Raw genomic sequence first — 27,992 nt, 5'->3', positions numbered from 1 at the left:
AAGTGCATCTGCTGTTGTCTCTCACATCAGAATCCAGCCACATATGTGTTTAGAGCTGTTTAAACGCTGCTTGATCTGTGCAGATTTCTCTCCTGATTCACACCAGAACACTGACTCACTGGAGGAAGAGTTATTATGGATTATAGACTCTATGTATTTTAGTTATAAACGTCTTAATGCTGGATTAGTTTGAGCTTTTGTCTTCTCCAGATGTTCACTGATGGACTGGAGTGGTGTGGATTATTGTGATGTTTTTATCAGCTCTCATTCTGACGGCACCCATTCACTGCAGAGCATCCATTGCTGAGACACTGATGCAGTGCTGCATTTCTACAAACATGATGAATGAAGTAAGAAATTCATCTACATCTTAGGTAGCACATTTAAAGCAGATTTTCATTTTTGGTGAGCTATTCCTTGCTGCTGCTTTAATGAGCGCTAATGATCTCATTTAATGAATGGCAAACACTAAGCAGATGTGGTTCTCCTCCTCGCCGGGCGGTGAAGAGTGTGTGTGAACCGCGCTGTTGATTCAGCAGCTCCTCTACTGCGTGTGTGTGTGTGTGTGTGTGAGAGAGAGAGAGAGAGAGCATGATCGAGTGCATGCGGACGCGTGAGGCAGGAGGAAGGATGGCTGCTCATGTGTGAGCTGCATACAGCTGTGTTTACCCAGAAACGCACGCCGCTCTGCGTCGCCAGCATGCCTGCGGAGGTGAACGAGGTGAGTGCATGCGTCGCTGTTCCCGCAGCGCGGTGATTCTTGTGCGTCTGCAGCAGCAGTGGATGCCAGGGCTGGGTGGGCATCGCCTCGCCTGCTCTGGATCTGTTTGCTTTGCAGCTTCACACGTGTGGCGCGATCGCATGTAAATACAGAGGATTGATGCGGCATGCGTGCGCTAGCGGGGTTCTGTCTTCTTGCGCGTCTGACAGTGAGATTTAAACTCTGATGCGGCGCAGCTACCAAAAACGCGCAGCTGCGCGGCGCTCCGTGATGTCCTACTTGGGCTTGTGACAGCGGATCCGCTGCCCTTGAGCCACTCACTGACACTGAGCTGATGTGCATGACATGGATGATGGATGGATGGATGGATGGGCCACATGACGTAGTGGGTAAGACGGGCTACAAACCGCGTAAAAGCATCTGGTGCATAGTGAGCTGGCAACTCAGCATTGAAAAACATGAATCGACCCTATTTGCTTAATTCATGTTCTTAATGTGCATGTCTTTATAAATGTGCGTATAGTCTTTCATCACCTGCTCCACCTCTGAAACCACTTTCCTTGCGTGCATATTTTTCATAAATGCAAATCTGATTAAAACACTGTAAATGACTATAAAATCTGTTTATTTCTTTCTCATTCGGATTACTTACTCGTGTATTTTTGCTCATATCTCCCTTGTGAAAACTAACTATGGTGTTACATAAGTGAAACTGTGCATTTTTGCCAAATGTATGATTATTATTCCCAAATTTTATAGTTCAGATAATGTTAACCATGGCAAATGTGTGGTTATACTGTGCATATACTGTACTATAGTTGAACTATGGGTACTATAGTAAGTTGATTGTTTCATAAGGGCCAAATAGCAACAGTATCAACACAGTTTTCACAGGTAAACATCACTTGTATTCTCTACAGGACAAAAACTAGTGTTGTTGCATAAGCAAAACTGTACTATCCGTGATTTATTTTGCCAAATTGATTATTATTATTACTATTATTATTCCCTTTACTACAAATTTCAGTTACACTTTATTTTAAGGTGTCATTGTTACAGTTTAATTATGCATTTAAGTACTGAGTGATATTAATTAACTACATGTACTTACTATACGGTTAGGGTTCTTAGGTCTTAGGCTTACTTGCATGCAATAGTGCATAATTAATTATTATTATAATAGTATAAAAACAATTAATGTAATGTGTAACAAGGACACCTTAAAATAAAGTGTTACCCAGATATAGGTCAAATAATAGTAAACTTGTGGTTACTGCGTTTTTCGACATATACTATAGTTGAACTGCGGTTACTAGAAGATAACAGTGTCATTATTCAGATCAATTCTGTTAAATGATTATGCAATCCAGTTTAATAACAGTGTCGATGTTGCAAAATTAATCAATTATGAAATGAATTGGCTGTACAGAAGTCATTATTCAGCTCGATTCAGTTCATGCATGTGTGAAATGCATTGTATTAGATCAATTAAATCGAAGCAAGTGTCATTTATCGTAAGCAATGATTGTTAAATAAGATTGAATGAAGACAGTTGTGTTGTAGATGTTTGTGTGGTCACGCCCGATCCGTATCGAGTTATTTCTCGCTCTTGTTAGCAGATACAGTGCAGATGTTTTTCCTGAAGTGTGCAAGTCGTCTCTTGAAGTGTGTGATGTGGTTATGAAGCAGCGCTCATGTATAATTCACCGGAAGTTCTGCTTGCTTTTCTTAAGCGTGTTTTTACACCAAAGGGCTTTCCGTCATCTTTAATGTGGAGACGTTCGGTTTGAGAAACGTGAATCAGTGAAGTTGTGCTTGACCTGCGTGATCTCGTGTCTCCTGTTCATGTTCTTCCCTTTGGTCCAAAAGAAGCCGGATCTGGAGGAACCTTCAGCTCAAGACACCAAAGAGCAGACGGATGAGACGGCAGGAACCCCATCCTCAGACGCGTCCAACCCCGCAAGCTCAAATCACACAGAGACACACGTAGGAACGCTGCAGAACATGATTTTTGATCATGACTTATAAATGATTCATTTATATAAAGAACCTGCTGAAATAATGATTTCATTGTTCTCGGACTCAAGCCAAACTATGAATATTTAAATCGTTTTATTAATTTATTGCATTAAGCAAATGCTTGTTAATATAAGCAGACAGATGCCAACTGAGGAAATGCAAAGTTCTTCATCAGTATTTTTGATTCTTCCATTAGAAATATCTAAACATTCCTAACCCTCGTAATGCATTCAAAGTCCACATATGATTTTCTCATTCCAGGTCCGTTTGAACCTGAAGAATTGTTATTTTATTAAACAGTCATAGCTTAATAGTTCTCAATTAAAACCATATTGTATCTGATCAGCAACTTCTCATTATTGCGTGAATGCGAAAAAACTGATTTGAATCTTACCATGTTATCACCATTTTGTAGTGAATTTATCCCTTTTTGATTATTAATTAAACAATTTAGACACATACACATGAAGCACACCAACAACAACAAAAAACTATGCAGCAAAATATGTATACATCTTTTTCAATATTGCTGAGAAATTTAATTTTAATATGTAATGCTATGAAATGTATAAAATCTGATAATTACCCGTATTAACCCTATTGGAATGAATGGAATGTAATTTAACTCATGATTGCTCAAAAGCAATCTGAGTTTATGAAACCTGCATATTTATTTCTAACAAAACAACATAAATATGACTTTTTATCTTATTTCATTTTATTTCATTTCAATTTATTTTATTTTATCTTATCTTATTTAATTTAATATTATTTAATTTAATTTAATTTAATTTAATTTAATTTAATTTAATTTAATTTAATTTAATTTAATTTAATTTAATTTAATTTAATTTAATTTAATTTAATTTAATTTAATTTAATTTAATTTAATTTAATTTAATTTAATTTAATTTAATTTAATTTAATTTAATTTAATTTAATTTAATTTAATTTAATTTAATTTAATTTAATTTAATTATTTTATTTTAATTTATTTTATGTTATCTTATGTTATCTTATGTTATCTTATTTTATTTTATCTTATTTCATTTAATTTTAATTAATTTTATTTTATCTTATCTTATCTTATTTAATATTATTTTATTTTTTATTTTATCTTATTTCATTTTATTTTATTTTAATTTATTTTATCTTATCTTATCTTATTTAATTTAATATTATTTTATCTTATCTTATCTTATTTGATATTATTTCATCTCATCTCGTCTTGTTTAGATATTTGTACTGAAAAACAAGAGAGAAATACTGAGGAAGAACAACAGGAATGTTTTTTTTTCATAGTTGGCATCTGTCTGCTTATATTAAACAAGAATTAGCATAATAACCGGTTTCATTAGGCAGTGCAATAGATTAATAAAAAAAGGATTTAAATATTCATATTCATTTGACTTGAATTTGCGAGCCAAAAAACAATTATTTTAACAGGTTCTTTTTTATAAACAAATCATTTATAATGCATGACTAAATGATTCATTTTGGCTGTTGTTTTTCTCCTGATAAAAAGTAGATATTGTTTACCAGCCTAAAACTGCAGGCTAACGATGAGGTGTTAACGAGCTCACGCTGAGCCATTTCTCTGATGTTTTGCAGACTGAGAGTTCAGGCTTTGGGACGGAGAAATCGTCCAGTCCTGACAGCGAATCCAACAGCAGCTCCAATGAACAAGTCGTGCCCAACCTCCTGAAGGTGAATATTGCAGATCACACGCTTTCTTTATATCATCATCTTAAAAAAAAACGAAATATAATTTTGCATTTTCATGCTTTTCAATGGGGAAGCCAGTATTAAAGAATATGAATAATCTTGTTTCAAAACTTACGTAGTATTTCTGTCTTGTTTTCTAGTATAAATATCTAAACATTCTCGAATCAAGATGCATTTACTGTACAAGTGAAATGATTTAAGATATTAAGTCTTGTTTTCTAAAAAAAAAATATTAAAATTTTGTTAGTTTTTCCTTAAAACAAGCAAAAATATCTGCTAATGGGGCAAAAAATATCATCTTAATTCAAAGGCTAAACGAGATTATTTTTCTTACCCCATTGGCTGATAGTTTTGCTTGTTTTAAGGAAAAACTAACACAATTTCGACATAATATCGACAAGACATAATATATTAAGTAATTTTACTTGTACAGTAATCCTGATTCAAGAAATGTTAGATATTTGTGACCCTGGAGCACAAAACCAGTCATAAGTGTCAATTTTTTCGAAATTGAGATGTATACATCATCTGAAAGCTGAATAAATAATATTTCCACTGATGTATGGTTTGTTAGGATCGGACAATATTTGGCTGAGATACAACTATTTGAAAATCTGGAATCTGAGGGTGCAAAAAAATCTAAATATTGAGAAAATCATCTTTAAAGTTGTTCAAATGAAGTTCTTAGCAATGCATATTACTAATCAAACATTAAGTTTTGATATATTTACGGTAGGACATTTACAAAATATCTTCATGGAACATGATCTTTACTTAATATCCTAATGATTTTTGGCATAAAAGAGAAATGTATAATTGTGACCCATACAATGTATTGTTGGCTATTGCTACAAATATCCCCCAGCGACTCAACACTGCTTTTGTGCTCCAGGGTCACATTTATACTAGAAAACAAGACAAAAATACTAAGTAAGAGAATCATGTTTTTGCAGTGTGTAGTGGTGAAGGGTTCAATTTAATTCAGTCTGTTTCATCAAAACTTCCCCGCAGTCATTTATACAGCTCAGTAAGACACTCATTAAACCAGATTTGATAGAATCCAGATTCATCTTTATTCACGCTGTGAATGTGTTCAGATCGATGTGCTGTTATGTTGTTATTAATCTGGCGGGTCTTTAGTCTTCCTCTGTATTTTTGTCTTATTCAGTACAGATATTTAAACATTTTAAAATCAAGATACATTTACTGGGCACTATTTGGTCTGTAAGAAGTCTTTATTTTTTGAAAAATCTACCAAAATTAAGTGAATTTATGCGTAAAACTTGAAAACGTATATGTCAGTGCAGTAAGAAATACAAACTTAATTCAAAGGAAAATAAGAATATTTTCTGGCCTCACTGACAGGTATTTTTTTCTTGTTTTAAGCTTGATACATTTTTGATACATTTGATACAGAACAATAAAATAATTACTTCAACAGATTCTTTTTATAAACAAATCAGTTATAATTTATGACTAATGATTCATTGTAGATTTTTTTCTTCTGCTAAAAAGTAGGTTTTAATTATTAATTTGGATAATCTTTCAGAAAACAAGACTTTATGTGTTAAAATAGTCGATAAGTAAATGTATATTTATTTAAGAATTTTTAGATATTTGTAAGAGGGTTATTATAGTTATATAGATAGTTTTTTGAGTTGACAAGGCAACATTTCTAACTTCTCTTAAACTAACTAAAACTGAAATAAAAATTAATACAACTATATAAAAAAATTAATTACAATTAATTAAAAAGTATATAAAAATTAATAAAAAAACGTTATGAATTAAAAGATAATGAAAAATAATAATATGATCTGAACAATACTAAAATAACACTTGATTTGTAACGGGGAAAATTTGATTTGCTGGGAAGTGTCGAATCCAGACATGAATGATTCCTCAAATCATGTTTATATATTTTTATTTTTCTCTGTAGGAAGCTTCATCTGAAGGGTTGGAAGAATCCCAGACACCGCATCCGGATGTTCAGTGTCCGGATCGAGCGCCGCCTCCTGACTCCTCCGGCGAGAAGGACGATACACACACGGCTCGACCTCCTCACCCCGACCCCGGCGTGACCTCTGACCCTCCCAACGAGATTCCCACGGATCCGCCGTCTCTGTACGGCACGCTGAACGCTCAGGCCGTCACGCTGCTGCACGGATTACCCTTCTTTCCCGGCCGGACCTTCTTACCGGAGAACTGCTACACTCTGCCGCTCCACCGCGAGGGTTTCGCCCGCGCCGCTTCCAAACCGGAGCTGGACACACTCCCTCACATGAGGCCCGCGCTGGACCTGACCACCCACACATATTTACAGGTAGAGATGGGCGATATGACCTAAAATCATAACCTCCATTAATTGAACACTTTACCTTGATTACGATTATTGAACGATTTTTTTTTTTTTTTATATTTATTTTTCTCTGTAGGAAGCTTCATCTGAAGGGTTGGAAGAATCCCAGACACCGCATCCGGATGTTCAGTGTCCGGATCGAGCGCCGCCTCCTGACTCCTCCGGCGAGAAGGACGATACACACACGGCTCGACCTCCTCACCCCGACCCCGGCGTGACCTCTGACCCTCCCAACGAGATTCCCACGGATCCGCCGTCTCTGTACGGCACGCTGAACGCTCAGGCCGTCACGCTGCTGCACGGATTACCCTTCTTTCCCGGCCGGACCTTCTTACCGGAGAACTGCTACACTCTGCCGCTCCACAGCGAGGGTTTCGCCCGCGCCGCTTCCAAACCGGAGCCGGACTCACTCCCTCACATGAGGCCTGCACTGGACCTGACCACCCACACATATTTACAGGTAGAGATGGGCGATATGACCTAAAATCATAACCTCCATTAATTGAACACTTTACCTTGATTACGATTATTGAACGATTTTTTTTTTATTTTATAGATTTTTTTTTTCCTATTTTATTTTATTTTATTTTATTTGGTTTTATCTTATGTTATCTTATCTTATTTTATTTTAATTTATTTTATCTTATCTTATCTTATGTTATCTTATCTTATTAAATCTTAATTTAATTTTATCTTATTATTTTATCTTATCTTATTATTTTATTTTATCTTTATATTATTTTACTTTATTTTATCTTATCTTATTATTTTATTTTATCTTATTTTATCTTATTTTATTTTATTTTATTTTATCTTATCTTATTATTTTATTTTATCTTATTTTATATTATATTACTTTATTTTATCTTATCTTATTATTTTATTTTTTCTTATGTTATATTATTTTATTTTATTTTATTATTTTATCTTATTTATATTATTTTATTTTATCTTATCTTATTATTTTATCTTATTTTATTTTATCTTATTTGATTTTATCTTATGTTATTATTTGATCTTATTTGATCTTATTTTATTTGATCTTATCTTATTTTATCTTATTTGATTTTATTTTATCTTATGTTATTATTTTATTTTATTTTATTTTATCCTATTTTATTTCATTTCATTTAATTTCATCTCATCTTATTTAATTTAATATTTTATTTTATTGATTTTTTTTCCCCTATTTTTTCCTATTTTATTTTATTTGATCTTATTTGATTAGATTTTATCTTATGTTATCTTATCTTATTTTATTTTATCTTATCTTATTATTTTATCTTATTTTATTTCATTTTATTTGATCTGATCTTATGTTATCTTATCTTATCTTATCTTATCTTATTTTATATTATTTTATTTTATTTGATATTATTTTATTTTATTTTATCTTATTTGATTTGATTTTATCTTATGTTATCTTATCTTATCTTATTTTATTTTATTTTATCTTTTTTGATTTGATTTTATCTTATGTTATCTTATCTTATCTTATTTTATTTTATTTTATCTTATTTGATTTTATTTTATCTTATGTTATCTTATCTTATTTTATTTTATCTTATCTTATTTTAATTTATTTTATCTCATCTCATCTTATATTATTTTATTTATATATTTATTTTTTACTGTATTGTACAAACCAGCTATTAAAGGTGGGATATGTTTTTCTAATGAAAGAGTGCATTTCTTATCTTTAATTTTTTGCAAACAAAATAAATGAATATTGCCGTGTCGAAAGTAGAAAATAACCAGCATCTCTTCCAAACAAAATAACTAAGACTGTAACTAAAACTAAATCCATAAAAACAGTGTTGTTACTGGAAACAAAACATAAAAACCGTAAACTTACTTTATTTCAGCTTGTTGACACGGCAACATTTCTCACTTTAATTTAGTTTTACTTGATGTACTAAAATAAATAAAACTGAAATACAAAATTGTATTGGCTACAACTAGACAGCCAATGCTAAGACTCTTCTCTGCTCTTTAAACACAAAATACTCAGCGTTTAAAGTGAGTAAAGAAAACGCTGCTCTTATTCAAACATCAGTTCTTTATTTACCCTTTCATTGTGAAGAAGTAGACGTCGCGGCGCTTTATTCTGAATGGAGGCGGGGCGGAGTTATGAGGTTTGACTGACCGTTTGAGGATCCAATGGCGTTACGAGGTTTAGTCACAAGCTCATTTGAATGCTTTTCATTGGTTAAATATTTGTAAAACCCACAAACAGACATATCGTTGGCATAGCACTGATTTAATAATGAAATATAATAGAGATAAGGAAGTTTTTGATAATGTTCCACAGCACACCCGACTAGGGTTGGAAATCGAAAATCAATTCCAATTCCAGAATCGGATACTTGTTGTAAAATTAAAATTTCAATTTCAGTTTCAATTCCACCTATCAATTCTCGAGTGCGCATCTTTTTTTTTTAGGTGCTCTTAAAAATGTATTTGTCTTTGAGTCATTCATTCAAGAGATTTATTCAAAAACACTGATTCATCCGGTAATGAAACTAAATCTTGAGTGAGTCACTGAATCATTCCAATTATAAATTCCATGAGATTTTTACTTGTCTTCTATTTTTTTCTTCAGAATTGAGAGAGAACTACAACCTCCGTTTATTAAAAAAAAAGTCTCAATGTATCCAGAATCGTGCCGCTCTATTTTGCTTGTAAAATTAAAATTTCAATTTCAGTTTCAATTCCACCTATCAATTCTCGAGTGCGCATCTTTTTTTTTTAGGTGCTCTTAAAAATGTATTTGTCTTTGAGTCATTCATTCAAGAGATTTATTCAAAAACACTGATTCATCCGGTAATGAAACTAAATCTTGAGTGAGTCACTGAATCATTCCAATTATAAATTCCATGAGATTTTTACTCGTCTTCTATTTTTTTCTTCAGAATTGAGAGAGAACTACAACCTCCATTTATAAAAAAAAGTCTCAATGTATCCAGAATTGTGCCGCTCTATTTTGCACGCAAACCGTTCTTAATCGAGTCCAGCTTTTTATGTAGCCTGCTGATTTTTGTTCATGGCATTCAGCGGCAATTAAATGTTTTGCAAAAAGAGACACAGAATAAATATGTTTGATATCTAAATGTTTGACCACATTGGACAGAGATAGAATAGAACCATAGAATAGGGATAGAACCACAGAAAGTCCAATTTTAGCATTCTTGCAATGGTTACGTGTTAGATATCGGATCGATTTCAAGGCCTTAGTAATGATTTTTTACGTTTTAAATGCGCCCTTGTATTTGTCAGATCTTGCTACTTTACGTAAACCAGTAAAGAGCTTAAGATCTGCTGATAAACTATTGCTGATATAACTATTCTTTTCGACAGCCGGTCCTCGTTATAGAATAACTTACCTCTAGCCATTCGCTCTGCCCCGTCTTTGTTCGCTTTTAAAACGGCTTTGAAGAAGCACTTTTATAGCATGCCGCTTGTGTCTGATTTAGGAGAGACGTAATATTTGTTTTTTTCTTTTAAGATGCTGTGCTTGTTACTGTCTTTGTTCGGTCTTCTTGAACGCATTGTGTAGCACTTTGGGCTGCTCTTGTGGCAGTAGAAATGTGCTATATAAGAAAATACACGGCAAAAAATGATTTCCTTAGTATTTTTGTCTTGTTTTCTAGTATGTACACTACCGGTCAAAAGTTTGGGATCAGAATGATTTTAAATGTTTTTACAGGAGTCTCTTCTGCTCATCAAGACTGTATTTATTAGATCAAAAATACAGGAAAACATTTTATATTGTGAAATATTATGATGTAAAATAATGTTTTTCTATTTTAAGATACATTAAATTGTAATTTATTTAAATATGTAAAATATGTAATATATTATGAATCTATATAATATATGGGTTTCACTTTCTGAAATGAGTGACAAAAAATATTGACCTTTTTCATGATATTCTAATTTTTTGAGATGTACCTGTACACCAGGTGAACAGAATGACTAATTAAACAGACTGGGCAAAACTAGGTCACAACAGAACCTCAAAACACACAGACATGTAACATTTATATTATGTAATAACATTTTGCAATATTACTGTTTTTTCCTGTATTTTTGATCAAATAAATGCAGCCTTGATGAGCAGAAGAGACTGCTTTAAAACACATTACAAGTCTTACTGATCCCACACTTCTTCTCAAACATTGAATCAAGATGCATTTACTGTACAAGTAAAATTATTTAAGATATTATGTCTTGTTTTCTAAAAAATAAATTATCAAATTTTTGTTCGTTTTTGCTTAAAACGAGCAAAAATATCTGCCAATGGGGTAAGAAAAATAATCTTAATTCAAAGGCTAAACAAGATAATTTTTCTTGCCCCATTGGCAGATATTTTTGCTCGTTTTAAGCAAAAACGAACAAAAATTTGATAATTTATTTTTTAGAAAACAAGACTTAATATCTTAAATAATTTTACTTGTCAAGTAAATGCATCTTGATTCAAGAATGTTTAGATATTTATACTAGAAAACAAGACAAAAATACTGAGTAAGAGAATCATTTTTTGCAGTGTAAACTAATCTAATTGGAATCGAAACTGGGAATCGATAAGAATCAGAATCAGAATTGGAATTGACCAACAACTTGTCACAGTGGTTGGGAAACACTGGGTTAGAGGTTCTGAATTTTGGTTTCGATTCCCTTTTTAATTAATGGTCCATCCCTGTTTCCAGGACCTGTACCGTGCGCAGACGCTCATCCCACAGAAACGCGCCAGCATGGTGAGCCTCGACACCATCCGCAAGGATCCGCGCTGGCGGGATCCGAACCTGCGGGAGGTCATCTCCATGCTGAGCCACCCCATGGACCCGGTGAAGTCCAACGCCGCCGCGTATCTGCAGCACCTCTGCTACGAGAACGACACGGTCAAGCAAGACGTCAGGCAGCTGCATGGGATCCCCGTCCTGGTGGGGCTCCTGGATCATCCCAAAGCCGAGGTCCACCGCAAGGCCTGCGGTGCGCTGAGGAACATCTCCTTTGGCCGGGACAACTTCAACAAGGTGGCCATCAAGAACTCGGACGGCATTCCTGCGCTGCTGAGGCTCCTGAGGAGATCCGACGACATGGAAGTCCGAGAGCTCGTCACAGGTTCGTGCTTTCAAGTTAAAAAGTGAAAGAAATTACGCTAACACTTTATTTTAAAGTTTCATTGTTACACATGTACTTACTATTATAATAACAATTAATTATGCATAATTACATGTAAGTAACCCTAACCATATAGTAAGTACATATAGTTAATTAATAGTACTCAGTACTTAAATGTATAATTACACTGTATTTAGAATTAGAACAACTGTTATTATGTTCTAATTACCTTAAAATAAAGTGTAACCAAATTTGCTACTTTTATTCATTAAGGACGCAGCAAATTGATTAAAAGTGACAGTAAAGACATTTATAATGTTACAAAACATTCCATTTCTGATTCCAAGCAGGGTTATTATAGTTAACTAAAACTGTAACTAAAACTAAAGCCATAAAAACATTTTTTGTTACTGGAAATAAAATAAATATGAACTGAAATCAAATAAAACTATTTTAAAAAAATATTTCAGGTAGTTGACAAGGCAACATTTCTGATTACTAATTTTCATGTAGTTTTACTTAATGTACTAAAACAGCTAAAACTGAAATAAAAAAATAATAAGAACTATTTAAAAAACTAATAAAAGTCACAAAAAATGCACAACAAAATTATTAAAGGTTTAACTAATATTAAAACAGAAAATATAAAAATAGAATCTAATTCAAAATTAAAATCACAGTGATACTAAAATAACCAATGAACAATTCTGGTTCTTTAATGATTCTTATATAATTTTGATAACATTCACAGGGTACCCACGCTTCATGGAAAACCTGGAAAATTAATGACCAATTCTCCAGTCCTGGAAAACACATGAAAAATGAGAGAAAACAAAAAAAATCTTGTTGTCCTGGAAAATTATTATTATTATTACTATTGTAATGTTCTTGGTCATTGAAGAACAGTTTACAAATGGTCTGAAACTATTAACTATTAACAGAAAGCGCTGTGTTCAGGGACGCAGAGTTTTGACCCGTGAGCAATCTCTCAGAGTAGTGACGCTGTCTTGTGTTGGCAGTTGCATGTGCTAGGATTTAAAGAGATAGTTCACCCAAAAATGAAAATTCTGTCATTAATTACTCAAGGACATCGTTAAAATAATCCATGTGACATCAGGGGTTCAACCGAAATTTCTACAAGAATACTTTTTGTGCACAAAGAAAACAATAATAACATAACTTATTCAACAATTCCACCAATCGGCATTTTTGAACGAATCATTTGAGAAAGCGATTCAGTGACTCATTCATAAAGACCGTGATTTGCTTCATTCCTAAATGAATAAGCATTTTGAATGAATCTTTAAAAAGAATGACTCTGGTGACTCACTCGAAAAAAACCCTTAATTATTACCCATACTAATAAATTGCCTGTATTATAGACCAATACTATTTTGTCTAAAAATATCAAATCACACTAAAACTAAGCTAAAAGTCATAACATATACAGCAAAAATACATACAGTTTGATTAGAATATTCTTGACAAACTGATGAATACCCAAAAAGTAGAACTATTGGCAGTGGATTATAATAAGTAAATGAGAAGTAGGTATTTTGAGAGAGTTGCAAAAACAAAATTATATAGAATACACATCCTACAACTATGGACATTTATAGCCCTGAAATAACCACAGAAAAAAAAAATTCACCATTTTACATGTGCATCTATGTTGAAAGTCATGATCTAGGACACAACAGGGAAAACTAATGTTTAAAAGACAGAAGTTCACAGTTAAATATCTAATATTAGCCAATAAGTAATATCATTTATTAAGTTGGCTTGAAAAAGCCAACTTACTGAAATCCTATTTAAACTTCTTCTTCTTCTGAGACATTTATTTTTATTTTTTAATGTATCTCCTCCTAGACTTTTAAAGCTACAAACACCAAACTTAGGTCAGACCTTCAGACTGGTCTGACTCGGGTTGCTATATCTTTTCAAACTGATCCGGCTTACGGTTTTCGTAAACCAGACCATCAAAACCAAAACAGCATAATTTCTATTAAATTGCTAATCATGTTAACAACATGCTAGTAACTTGCTAATCATGCTAACAACATGTTAGAAACATGCTAGTAACTTGTTAACCATGTTAACAAAATGATAACACCATGCTAACAACATGCTAATCATGCTAGAATCATGCTTGCAACATGCTAGTAACATGCTAATCATGCTAGAATCATGCTTGCAACATGTTATTAACTTGCTAATCATGCTAGAATCATGCTTGCAACATGCTAGTAACATGCTAATCATGCTAGAATCATGCTTGCAACATGTTATTAACTTGCTAATCATGCTAGAAACACGGTAGTAACTTGCTAATCATGCTAGAAGCAGGCTAGTAACATGTGAATCATGCTAGCAACATGCTAGTAACATTTTAATCACGCTAGCAACATACTAGTCATGCTAGAAACAGCCTAGCAACCACCCCAGGTACCCTAGCAATATGTTTTATACCTATCTGTTTTTTCTGATAGACTGTATTGCCTTGAAAACATTCAAACTTTAATCTTTAAAACTATTTTAACTTTCAAACTACTTCAGACTGAAAACTTTCAGACTGCAAGCTTTTAAAACTTTTTCAAACTTTCTAGCCAGGCTTTTTCAAGCCAACTTAAAGTTTGTCTACAAACGTTTCAATCTAGTTAAGACTGTTATTTGCTGCCACCTACTGCTTTTTCTCTTACTATTCAAAATTGTATTCATTTTAAAACATTAAATTCATGATCAGTATGGATCACGGATCAACTTCGATACATTTAACCCCTAAAGTCTGAATAGTGTCAATAATATATACAGTTGGACAGACATTTTTATGTTGTTTATTTTGATTGGGACAGATGCTTTTTGCAGACAATTTTTTTTAGAATGCCTTATTTTATTTTATTTTATTTTATTTTAACTGCAGTTGGTGAAAGATGGAAGGGAAAACTTAATGAGAACCACCTAGGCAGTCATCGTAATGTGTTTATCATAATAAAGTGAATAGTTTAACATCAGAAGCTCAGTGTGTGTGCATATTTCGTGCATTTCTGATTTTATAGTTAAGTCATCATAGCCATAATGTGTAAGTTTTTTTAAGACTTCTTAAAGGGGTCATATGATATTGCTAAAAAGAACATTATGTTGTGTATTTGGTGTAATGAAATGTGTTTATGAGTTCAAAAAACACATTATTTTCCATATACTGTACTTTATTATTTCTCCTCTATGCCCCGCCTTTCTGAAACGTGTCGATTGTTACAAAGCTCATCGTTCTGAAAAGCGAGGTGTGCTGTGATTGGCTAGCTGTCCAGTGCGTTGTGATTGGCCGAATACCTTAAGCGTGTGACAGAAATGTTACGCCCCTACCATACTGTGATGATGCCCTGTCCGGCCGGAGCGACGAGACAAAAACATTAAAACCCATTACAAACGAGGCATTTGCTGCATCCAGTGGGGACATAATTACTGATTATAATGACTTTTAATGACTGTCTTTTTACGCGTTGCGTTGTATCATGCAGCGTAAACATAAAACCATGTCTGCATTTGTGATCGGAGAAATGACAAACAACAAGCGCTACTCTACACTGCTCAAAACTCACGTTTGAATCATCAGTGGCAAATCCTTTAAATATGAAAAATGTACTTACAGGCTGTGAGTCAGAACAGCCGGCATTGTAGTCTACTCTCCCAGGATCAGGAGACAGTCCTCCATAAAATGCCCTGAACACATCTGAATATTTGGGTTGAAGTGTTCTGGAACAGTGTTGTAAATACAACTTAACCACTGATTTCTAGTCGTGTCCTCTTTTGGAAGACCAAACAAAGTAGTTTTGCTTTCACAACGAAACACAGCGTCACACACGGCAGGTTAGAGTGAGCGGCGGCCGGCGGATTCGACGAAGGAGGTTTGCGGCAACCACATGTGACGACCCCGGGCTGGACTCCGCTTCGTCCACGGTGAAAGCCGATCCGGCGATCCACAGCGTGAAGTTGTTGTATTTCCTCTGCAACCAGCACAGATCAGCTCTAGGCATGACGAAGCAGATATCGTCCTCTTTTGGAAGACCAAACAAAGTAGTTTCGCCTTCACGACATGGCGGCGGCAGCAACAATACTACAGCGAGACTAAAAGTTACGCCTTCTTTCTTTGTGTGAACATTTGGGCGGCATTATGCAAATCTTCCCACATCGTGACGTAGGTATGTGGGGGCGTGTTAGAACGAGCCGTTTTACGTAGGTGTGGCTGACTCTTAACTTTTATAAAGAATATCTCTCTAGATTTGAGACTTTAGTCTTTGCAACTTTGCAGATCTTCTTTATGCACCAAGAGCTTGTAACACTCCAAAGAGAAAGGAAAAAGTTAAATTGCATCATATGACCCCTTTAAAAGTCTTAAAAAGAGAGAGAAATATATTACTTTAGGCCGTGAATCTGTGATCCATGTCTTTTATTCCCGTCGTAATGAAATGTGAAAAGTCCTGGAAAATGAATTCTGAAAAAGAGTGGGAACCCTGATTCACTGTCGTTCAAAAGTTTGGGGTCAGTACCTTTTTAAAAAATATATATATATACTTTTATTCATCAAGGACACATTAAATTGATCAAAAGTGACGGTGAAGACATTTATAATGATACAAAAGATTTCTGTTTCTAATAAATGTGAGGTTTGTGCAGCTTCTTGTAAATTGGCTTAGAATTAAACAGTGTGTTTGATTTAGAAATTTGGGATTGGAGTTATGAGAAATGTAACAATTCTGGTTCAGATTCCAGTCAGGAATCTGGGCAGGGCAAAACATATACATATTTTTGTTTGATTCAAAAGAGAAAAAAAACTTGCACGGTTCTATATTTGCCTGATATAAAGTAATTAATTCTGATTTAAGGGTTCTTAAAAAACTATTTAGGCTGCAAAGCACACGTTTGTTGCTTCACATTTTTGCATGCAATCTCTGCGTGTGCATGGCGAAATAAACAAGGAATGGGAGAAAAGCACCAAACTGAAAGATATGTCGCAAAAATAAATGCATCGTCAGTTATATGGAAATATTTTGGCTGCTGAAAGGATGATTTTGGAGTTCGTTCGAGTTTACCCTCTTTTCCTCACTTTCCTTCGCCTTTAAATAGTTTAAATGCTGTGCGCATTTTACTTTCACTTTCGAATTAGCGGCAATTTAGCGTCAATTGCTTGAATGGACAGTTACAAAACAGTACAACGACAGACTCACTTGTATTAAACAAAACAATAGGCCTAACATAAAATAACAAATAACTTACACAAAGTTTAAATCTAACATATTAGATCCTTGATTTGCCTGAATTGGTAGTGAATGAGGTGAGTCAAGTAGTGTATTAAACAACCCAAAATAAGGATAAGGCAAAAAGTAAAAAGTTGTTTTTATTAGTATACTTTTTTATTATATTTATTTTCTATGAAGATGCCTACAAAATCATCCCAATTATTCTAGAATTATTAATTATTTAATTTTTGAGCAGTTCAAGACATCTGACGAACATTCCTGCATTTCTACACATTGCAATATATATCGCAGAAAAAAAGATATCGCAATGTCATTTTTTTCCAATATCGTGCAGCCCTAACTTGAAATAAAATAAGTGTTAGCTGAAATAAAGTAAAATATAAAAAACTTAAACTTCTTTTATTTTAGCTAGTTGACAAGGCAACTAGCTAGTTTAACTTGATGTGCTAAAAGTAACTAAAACTGAAATTGAAAAAATTACTAAAAACTCTATAGACATTTAAAAACAATAAAAATGACAAAAACACAACAAAGTTACTAAAAGTTTAACTTCAATGAAAACAGAAAATATACAAATAAAATCTAATACTAAATAATAACAAAAACTGCAATAGTATCTCAATGATGATAAATCACACTGATTTCATTGGAACGATGAAAGAAATGAATACTGCATTAAATTGATCACAAGTGACAGTAAAGACATGTTTCAAAAGATTTCTATTTCAAATAAATGCTGTTCTTCTGAACTTTCTATTCATCTGTGAATCCTGAAAAATAAAATGCATCACAGTTTGCACAAAAATATTGTGCAGCACGACTGTGTTCAACATTGATAATAATCAGAAATGTTTCTCGAGCAGCAGATCAGCATATTATACTGATTTCTGAAGATCATGTGACACTGAAGACTGGAGGAATGATGCTGAAAATACAGCTGCGCATCACAGAAATAATATAGTTTAACAGATATTCACATAGAAAACAGCTATTTTAAATTGTGATAATATTTCAAAATTTTTACTGTATTTTTGATCAAATAAATGCAGTGTTGGTGAGCAGAAGAGACTTCTTTCCTTCTCTTCTGTTTGAGCTACAGAAACACTTCCACTATCTAACTGGTCACCAGCACTGAAGTGAAGAGAAGGGAATTGAACTGAATTGAATTGAATTGAACTGAGTGTTGTAGTTCCGTCAGTGCTTAATAGCAAGCCACGACTGGCCTGTAAATGGAATCATTCTTAGTTCTAGTGAACTGAGTCTCCTGACGATTCCTCATGTGTTTCTCAGGAACGCTGTGGAATATCTCCTCCCATGAGCCTCTGAAGATAATCGTCATCAACCACGGCCTGCAGACGCTGACCGACGAGATCATTATCCCTCACTCGGGTTTGAGAGGAGACCCGAACGACCCGGCCCGACCCGGAGACCCGGAGTGGAACACGGTCTTCAAGAACACTTCAGGATGCCTGAGGTTCGCTTTTCTCTAGGGGTGTAACTGTACATGTATTTGTACCGAAAATTCTCGGTACGGGTCTTTCAAATCGTTTCATTTTTTCAGGAAATTCAGACAATAAATGCCGTTTTGACGCTCTTTGATGCGGCGCGACAGATCGCCGTAAACTAACACCTCAGTTCTAACGGAAGCATGGAGCGCGATCATCCCTTCATCTTTATTACTAGATTTAACGCAAAATATACATGAATGAACGTCTCACCCCTTGCGTAATCGCTCAATTAGTGTTTCAACCGCGGAAAGATTAAAACAGCTGTCACATAGCATTTCATTTACCTCAGGCATTTATATCAGTGTCTCCAGCTCATTATTTGCTCGAGAAATGAAGTCTAGTGAAGAGCATTTTGTGAAATATTAGACTAGGCCTGTACATCATTTATTTTACGTGTTAGTGATGTTTTAATTATTTAATGCATATGTTTATATAAATATTTTATGAAACAAGTTATGACTCTGTAAATTATTATAAATTGTAATTATAATTGGATTTATTTAAAGAATTTATTCAGTAATCCATTGTTAAATGTAAAAAAAAAAAGCTATTTATGTTTAGTTTTTTTTCTCCTGCTGTACCGAAACTATACAGAACCGTGACGTCAAAACTGAGGTACGTACCGGCTCAAATCAAGCTCTTTAACCCTCATAATTTGATTTTATTAAATAGTCATAAATTCATATTTTTTCAATTAAACCATATTGTATCTGATCAGCAACTTCTCATTAATGAGTGAATGTGAAAAAATGCAAAGTTTTGAATGTTACCATGCTATTACTGTATTTACCCCTTTTTTAGTAATTAAGAAATGTAGATTACATATGACCTACACCAAAAAAACTGATGCAAAATATGTAGATTTGTTTTTCAATATTGAGGCAAAATTTATCTGAATATATCATTGTATGAAATTTATAAGAACATATCATCTCAGTATTAACCCCATTGGAATGAATTGAAGTTCAATTAAACTCATGATCCAAATTTATAAAACCTACATTTTTTTTAACAAAACAACATCAAAGCAACATAAATATTACTCTGAAAAGTTTTCAAACAAAATAAATTAATTTTACTTGCATAAACTTTCACTTTCAGATGAAAAAAGTGATCAATTTTTCATGTTGCGCTGGTTTATCAATAAACATGCATATTTATGATCATCAACAAAATCCAGTCCAAAAAGTGTGTGAGATATGAGGAAGAAGTGAAATATGTTACCAGAGTTTTTGACACTAATATAACTTCATAGATAATTTTATAAAAAGTAAAAAGTTTTTGACACTAATGGTGCTCCATACACACTCGGGTCAAAAATGACCCAAACATTTTAAATGCTTATATCTCTTAAAAAATAATTGTAAAAAATTTGAAAAAAATAAATGATGTGTATTTCGAGGGTCTTAACGCATTTGCAAAGTTTCATTCCCTCTCTAAATTCTATGCATTAAAAAAAAAAAAAAAGTATATCTTCCAGGTCAAAACGACCTGAATGCGTTCTGAGGGTTAAGCGGTCTTTCGTTGCTCTGATGCTGATCCGTCAGACTGCAGCAGGATTGTGTTGCGCTCGTGTGTTTGCAGGAACGTGAGTTCAGACGGAGCTGAAGCTCGACAGAGACTGCGTGAGTGTGACGGGCTGGTGGACGCTCTGCTGCACGCGCTCTATTCTGCTGTCGCCAAGAGGGACATAAATAACAAAGTAAGAATTTAAATAGAAATCCAGGCCACGGCACACCTGCACATGAACTGATCACCTCACATTTCACACCAAAAACAAGGGAAAAAATAAATTATATTTCACTTAAAATGAAATCTGATTTCTCATATTTTAATTATTATTATTATTATTATTAACTAAAACTAAATTATTATTATTATTATTTTAAAATTATACTATGTGATTTTATTCAATATAATAATAATGGTTAATATTATTATTATTGTTATTATTACTACTATCTAGTTGTTAGTAATTCCAGTTGAGTTTATTTTAATAATAATAATTTATAAACTAAACTTTAAACAAAATTAAATAATAATAATAATAATAATAATCATTATTATTAACTAAAACTAAATATTTATTATTATTATTTTCAATTTTATTATGTGATTTTATTCAATATAATAATAATGGTTAATATTATTATTATTATCGTTATTATTATTACTATCTACTTTTTAATTCCAGTTGAGTTTACTTTAATAATAATAAAAATAATAATTTATAAACTAAACTTTAAACAAAACTAAAAAAATAATAATAATAATAATAATAAACATTATTTTTATTATTATTAACTAAAACTAAATATTTATTATTATTATTATTATGTAAGTTCATTTAATATAGTAATAATAATAAACAATATTATTATTATTATTAGTATTATTATAATTATTACTTGAGTTTACTTTAATAATAATAATTTATAAACTAAACTTTAAGCAAAATTAAATAATAATAATAATAATTATTATTATTATTGTTATTATTATTAAAAAAAATAATACACATTTGTTTTTATGTGATATGATGCTCTGTGTGCATCTCTCCTGCAGTGTGTTTGAATCATATTTGTGCATTTCTCCTGGTTTTGAAGGCTTCCTCTCAGTCTTACACCTGTGTTTCTCGTGTGTGTTTTCCGCAGTCGGTGGAGAACTGCGTCTGTATCTTGCGTAATCTGTCGTATCACGTGCACAAAGAAGTTCCTGGAGCTGAGAAATTCCACATCCAAGCAGCCAATCACAGCGCGAAATCAGGAGGTCACCATAAGAAGAAGGACGAGCCGGAACGTGTTGGAGGACTAGCGACCAAAGGTCAGACACTTACTGAACCATTATCATAACAGCACTCACAAATACATCACTACAGAAGTAAAATAGTACACCAGCATTCAGAAGTCTCTTCTGCTCACCAAGGCTGCATTTATTTGATCAAAAATACAGTAAAAATAGTAAAATATTATTAGAATGTAAAACAGCTGTGTTCTATGTGAATCTCTGTTAAACCGTAATGTATTTCTGTGATGCGCAGCTGTATTTCCAGCATCATTCCTCCAGTCTTCAGTGTCACATGATCTTCAGAAATCAGTATAATATGCTGATCTGCTGCTCGAGAAATATTTCTGATTATTATCAATGTTGGAAACAGTTGTGCTGCACGATATTTTTGTGGAAACTGATGCATTTTATTTTTCAGGATTCACAGATGAACAGAAAGTTCAAAAGAACAGCATTTGTTTGAAATCGAAAGCTTTTGTAACATTATAAATGTCTTTACTGGCACTTTTGATCAATTTAATGCATCGTTGATGAATAAAAGTATTAATTTTTAATTTTTTCAGAAGTATATCTCACTGACCCCACTCACATGGACAATATCCAGCTTGAACAGTGTTTATGTAACACGCAGGTTATTTTAGTATCATATTTATTCTTTAGTATCATATATCAATGCTATTGTATTTTTATTAAAATTTAAAATTTGTTTTTATTTTTATATTTTCAGTTTGATTTAATTGAAAGTATTTTATTAAAGTGACAGTAAATACATTTATAATGTCACAAAAGATTCTATTTCAAATTAAAAAAATATATACAAATGTATTTTTCAAAATGCATTTTATTTCAAGTAACAAACATTGTTTTATGGTTTTGGTTAACTTTAATAACCCTGGTAACACCACATTGTTTTGCAAGTTTCTAGTAATGCACATTCAATTATGACAGTAAATGAAACACAGCCTGCAGTCATGATTTATAAACCCTAGTTCTCATTGTTATAGCTGTGTCTGATGAGTGTGTGTGTGTTTTGTGTTTCATGGCCGCTCCGCTGGTTTCTGCAGAAGAATGGTTCCATCAGTGTAAGTTTTTAAATTCAGCTTCCCACGTGCCGCCCACCACCGTCCCACACACACACGCACACGCACACACACACACACACACACACACACACACGCATCACACACGCACACGCACACGCACACGCACACACACACACACACACACACGCACACCACACACACACACCCACACACGCACACACACACACACACGCACACACACACACACGCACACACACATGCACACGCGCACACACACAAGCACACACACAGACACGCACACACACACACACACACGCACACACACATGCACACGCACACACAAGCACACACACATGCACGCACACACACACTCACTCACGCACACACACACGCACACATGCACTCACACACACACTCACTCACACGCACACACACACGCACACACACACACACACACACACACACACACAAAAACACACACACACACACACACACACACACACACACCCACTCTGGTGCGCACTGCCATCTGACACACGCACACACACACACACACACACACACACACACACAAACACACACACACACACACAAACACACACACACACGCACTCTGATGTGTGCACTGGTTCTCCTCAGGCAAGCGACACGGAGCCGGAGAGAAGAAGAGCGGCGGTGCGGATCTTTGCAGGAGGAGTCTGCCGATGAAAGGTTGGAGTGTGTTTGTGTTTGGCCACATTTCATTTGAAATCTGTGTCTGAAACCTGAGAAACACTGCAGACAAAACAGAGGCAGGGCTGCGATTTTAATCTTTAATCTTAATCTCTCAGACGTCTCTGTTTCTCAGACGTCTCTGTTTTTCAGACGTCTCTGTCTCTCAGACGTCTCTATCGTCTCTGTTTCTCAGACGTCTCTGTCTCTCAGACGTCCCTGTTTCTCAGACGTCTCTGTCTCTCAGACGTCTCTGTTTCTCAGACGTCTCTGTCTCTCAGACGTCTCTATCGTCTCTGTCTCTCAGACGTCCCTGTTTCTCAGACGTCTCTGTCGTCTCTGTCTCTCAGACGTCTCTATCGTCTCTGTTTCTTAGACGTCTCTGTCTCTCAGACGTCTCTATCGTCTCTGTTTCTCAGACGTCTCTGTCGTCTCTGTTTCTTAGACGTCTCTGTCTCTCAGACGTCTTTGAGACGTCTCTGTCTCTCACTGTCTCTCAGACGTCTCTGTCTCTCACTGTCTCTCAGACAGTGAGAGACAGAGACGTCTGAGAGACAGAGACGTCTGAGAAACAGAGATGACAGAGACATCTGTCATCTCTGTTTCTCAGACGTCTCTGTCGTCTCTGTTTCTCAGACGTCTCTGTCGTCTCTGTTTCTTAGACGTCTCTGTCTCTCAGACGTCTTTGAGACGTCTCTGTCTCTCACTGTCTCTCAGACGTCTCTGTCTCTCACTGTCTCTCAGACAGCTCTCAGACGTCTCTGTCTCTCAGACGTCTCTCAGACGTCTCTGTTTCTCAGACGTCTCTGTCTCTCAGACGTCTCTGTCTCTCAGACGTCTCTGTCTCTCAGACGTCTCTGTTTCTCAGACGTCTCTGTCTCTCAGACGTCTCTGTCTCTCTGTCGTCTCTGTCGTCTCTGTCTCTCAGACATCTCTGTTTCTCAGACGTCTCTGTCTCTCAGACGTCTCTGTCTCTCTGTCGTCTCTGTCGTCTCTGTCTCTCAGACATCTCTGTTTCTCAGACGTCTCTGTCGCTCAGTATGCGTCCCGTCAGCCGTATCCCACATTTCCACCAAAATAAGCAGCCTGACTTTTGAATGTTTTTTTAGTGTTATAGAATTTATTATTGTTATTATGATATAAATTCATATAATTATAGTATTTATCAATATTTTAAATTAGCTTTAATTTTTTATATGATCAGTTTTTGAAAATAATTTTAGTTTAAGTTTTAGTAACTTTATTGTGCTTTTGTTTTTTTCATATTTCTGCTTGGCCTTTAACTTATTTTTAGTATTGTAATTTAGTAATAAATTTAGAAACATTTATTTTTAGTAAATTTTAGTACATAATTTTTAAAAATATATTATTTATATTTTATGTCATCTTTATTTTACTTTCGTAAAATGATTTTTAATACTTTTGAGTACCCTTAACTTATTTTATTTCAGTTATTTGCCAAGATGACGTTTATAATGTTTACGTTTAATTAATTAAGTTTTTAGTCATCTAATATTTATATTTTGTCAGCTTTATATTAGATAAGGAAAATAATATTTAGTTTTAGCTTTAGTAAGTTTAATACTTTATCTTAATGTATTTCAGTTATTTGCCAAGACAACATCTCTAATTTTTAAAGTTTAAAGTTTACGTTTTTCATTTAATAGTTATATTTTATGTCAGGTTAACGTCAGTTAAGGAAATTTCTTTTTAATTCTTTGTTTCAGTAAGTTTAACACAGTTAGTTCCCAAGGTAGCATTTCTCATTTTTGTTTAAGTTTTAAGTAACATTTTATCATCTAATATATATATATTTTGCATCAGCTTTATTTCTATTAAGAAAAAAGAGTTTTAATGTTTTCATTTACCTTCAGTTACTGCAGTTCAGTGATTGGTGTAAAGATAATAATAAGGAAAATATAAAAAATGAAAGAGAATGAGATCTTCCCACATTAATCAAGCAAATCGTGATGTTTTATTTAACATGTATCTATACATTTTAAAAGTATTTCTACGTGGTGTTAGTATTTGTAGTACTGCATTTAATTTGATTTGAACATTTTTTACATGAATGCTGTAAAAAATTATAGTAGTAGAGTAATGAGAGTCTAATGAGAATCATTATTGAGGATAATTACAATAAAAAAAATGATAAAAATATGAAATCAAATGGATTACAGTAATAAGAAATTTGGGGAAAATGTGCTTAATTATTATAAAAAAATATGCTGTTAATGGAAAGAAAGTGAAATGTTAGTTTTCTTGGGTATCATGTAGTCTATTGAGAGTCATCACTGAAGATAATTAAAAAATAATTTAAAAAAAATTAAAAGCAATGCATTATAGTAATAAATACTACAAGTGTGTTTAATTGTTATAAAAAATAACAATGCAATGCAAAAAAAAAAACTTTGAGTCCTTAAATATTTGTAATTTTCTGCAATAAATAATTATTATTTTGTCTTGTGATTTTAAAGGGTTTCATGGATAATTAATGTTAAGAAAAATCATGAATGCAGTAATAAGAACTTGGGGAAAATTTGCTTAACAGTCCTAAAAGTAGTCTTCATTTTTTTTATGCAGTGTGCTTTTTTTCTTATGGTTTTGGAGTGAAATGTGAGTTTTTATGAGTTTAAGATGCTGTGCGTTTCTCAGTATGACCTGCACATGTTTATTTGAGGAGGATGGTCTGATGATCGGCTAGCAGCAGGATCGTTAGATGTGTGTTTGACTCACTGATGTGAATGAAGAATTGCTGCAGTAACAGAGAGAGACACTGTTAGTATGAAAGGCACGTTCTGATATATAAAATCCCTAAAGCCTCTCGTGATCGTCTCTGCTTTTCAGCCGGGATCAGACTTTCTGAATCTGGTTTGACTGTAGAGGATCAAATACAGAATCTTGAATGTTTTGGTTCAGGTGTGACTGTAAATCTGTTATTCAGTGCTGTTTACCAACTCCAGCATCACCAGCACTAGTGCTCAGAGTGATCTGAACAAACCTCTGCATTAAATATTAAACTTCAATGTGTAGCTCGTCCCGCAGTGCCCAAGAAATCCTCTCAGAACATCAGTAAAAGCCTGTCGACCAGCGCTCACGTGTTCTTAAAATAATGCAGAACTCTAGTTCTGACGGGATTTGGTCTTCACGTCACACATTTCCGTTTCACATGTATTTTAGATGATTGCATGAAGTGTTTCATGCATGATTCATGCTAATGGATCTGTTTCTGCAGGCCTGGAGCTTCTGTACCAGCCGGAGGTGGTCCGACTCTACCTGTCGCTCCTCAAACTGAGTCAGAATCACAACACACTGGAGGCAGCGGCTGGAGCCCTGCAGAACCTGTCAGCTGGACACTGGGCCGTGAGTCACACCAAACACTGACCGTCTGTGACTGACCAACTGTGACTGAACATTTGTAACTGACCATCTGTAACTGACTGTCTGCGGCTGACCATCTGTGACTGACCGTCTGTGACTGACCGTCTGTGACTGACCAACTGTGACTGACCGTTTGTAACTGACCATCTGGAACTGAACATTTGTAACTGACCATCTGTAACTGACTGTCTGCGGCTGACCATCTGTGACTGACCGTCTGTGACTGACCGTCTGTAACAGTCCATCTGCGACTGACCGTCTGTAACAGTCCATCTGTGACTGACCGTCTGTGACTGACCGTCTGTGACTGACCGTCTGTGACTGACCGTCTGTGACTGACCGTCTGTGACTGACCGTCTGTGACTGACCGTCTGTGACTGACCGTCTGTGACTGACCGTCTGTGACTGACCGTCTGTGACTGACCGTCTGTGACTGACCGTCTGTGACTGACCGTCTGTGACTGACCGTCTGTGACTGACCGTCTGTGACTGACCGTCTGTGACTGACCGTCTGTGACTGACCGTCTGTGACTGACCGTCTGTGACTGACCGTCTGTAACAGTCCATCTGTGACTGACCGTCTGTGACTGACCAACTGTGACTGACCATTTGTAACTGACCGTCTGGAACTGAACATTTGTAACTGACCGTCTGTAACTGACTGTCTGCGGCTGACCATCTGCGACTGACCGTCTGTGACTGACTGTCTGTAACAGTCCATCTGCGACTGACCGTCTGTGACTGACCAACTGTGACTGACCATTTGTAACTGACCGTCTGTGACTGACCAACTGTGACAGACCATTTGTAACTGACCATCTGTGACTGACCAACTGTGACTGACCATTTGTAACTGACCATCTGTGACTGACCGTCTGTAACAGTCCATCTGTGACTGACCATCTGTGACTGACCGTCTGTAACTGTCCATCTGCGACTGACCGTCTGTAACAGTCCATCTGTGACTGACCATCTGTGACTGACCGTCTGTAACTGTCCATCTGCGACTGACCGTCTGTAACAGTCCATCTGCGACTGACCGTCTGTGACTGACCATCTGTGACTGACCGTCTGTAACTGTCCATCTGTAACTGTCCATCTGTGACTGACTGTCTGTGACTGTCCATCTGCGACTGACCAACTGTGACTGACCATCTGTGACTGACCGTCTGTGACTGACCATCTGCGACTGACCGTCTGTAACAGTCCATCTGTGACTGACCATCTGCGACTGTCTTCAACTGACCATCTGTGCCTGACCTGACCATCTGCGACTGACCGTCTGGAACTGTCTAAATCTGTCCATCTGTGAATGACCATCTGTAACTGAGCATCTGCGACTGACAGTCTATAACT

General features: G+C 34.7%; 1 protein-coding gene across 1 annotated transcript in view; it reads left to right on the top strand.

Moving 5' to 3' along the window:
• Positions 1 to 27,992, top strand: part of LOC107559662 (armadillo repeat protein deleted in velo-cardio-facial syndrome-like) — a 54,334-nt gene that overhangs the window by 13,912 nt on the left and 12,430 nt on the right. The window contains exons 2-12 of the mRNA XM_016243562.1: positions 411 to 721; positions 2,591 to 2,707; positions 4,352 to 4,447; positions 6,405 to 6,788; positions 11,534 to 11,948; positions 18,497 to 18,680; positions 20,299 to 20,416; positions 21,369 to 21,537; positions 22,566 to 22,583; positions 23,184 to 23,255; positions 26,491 to 26,618. Coding sequence (XP_016099048.1) covers positions 641 to 721; positions 2,591 to 2,707; positions 4,352 to 4,447; positions 6,405 to 6,788; positions 11,534 to 11,948; positions 18,497 to 18,680; positions 20,299 to 20,416; positions 21,369 to 21,537; positions 22,566 to 22,583; positions 23,184 to 23,255; positions 26,491 to 26,618 — 1,782 coding nt within the window. The 5' untranslated portion in view covers positions 411 to 640. The remainder of the gene's footprint in view (positions 1 to 410; positions 722 to 2,590; positions 2,708 to 4,351; positions 4,448 to 6,404; positions 6,789 to 11,533; positions 11,949 to 18,496; positions 18,681 to 20,298; positions 20,417 to 21,368; positions 21,538 to 22,565; positions 22,584 to 23,183; positions 23,256 to 26,490; positions 26,619 to 27,992) is intronic.

Source organism: Sinocyclocheilus grahami, unplaced genomic scaffold, assembly GCF_001515645.1.
Source record: "Sinocyclocheilus grahami isolate Dianchi unplaced genomic scaffold, SAMN03320097.WGS_v1.1 scaffold694.1, whole genome shotgun sequence".
In the NCBI taxonomy this organism is placed as follows: Eukaryota; Metazoa; Chordata; class Actinopteri; order Cypriniformes; family Cyprinidae; genus Sinocyclocheilus; species Sinocyclocheilus grahami.
This window is presented reverse-complemented; position numbering and strand designations above follow the sequence as displayed.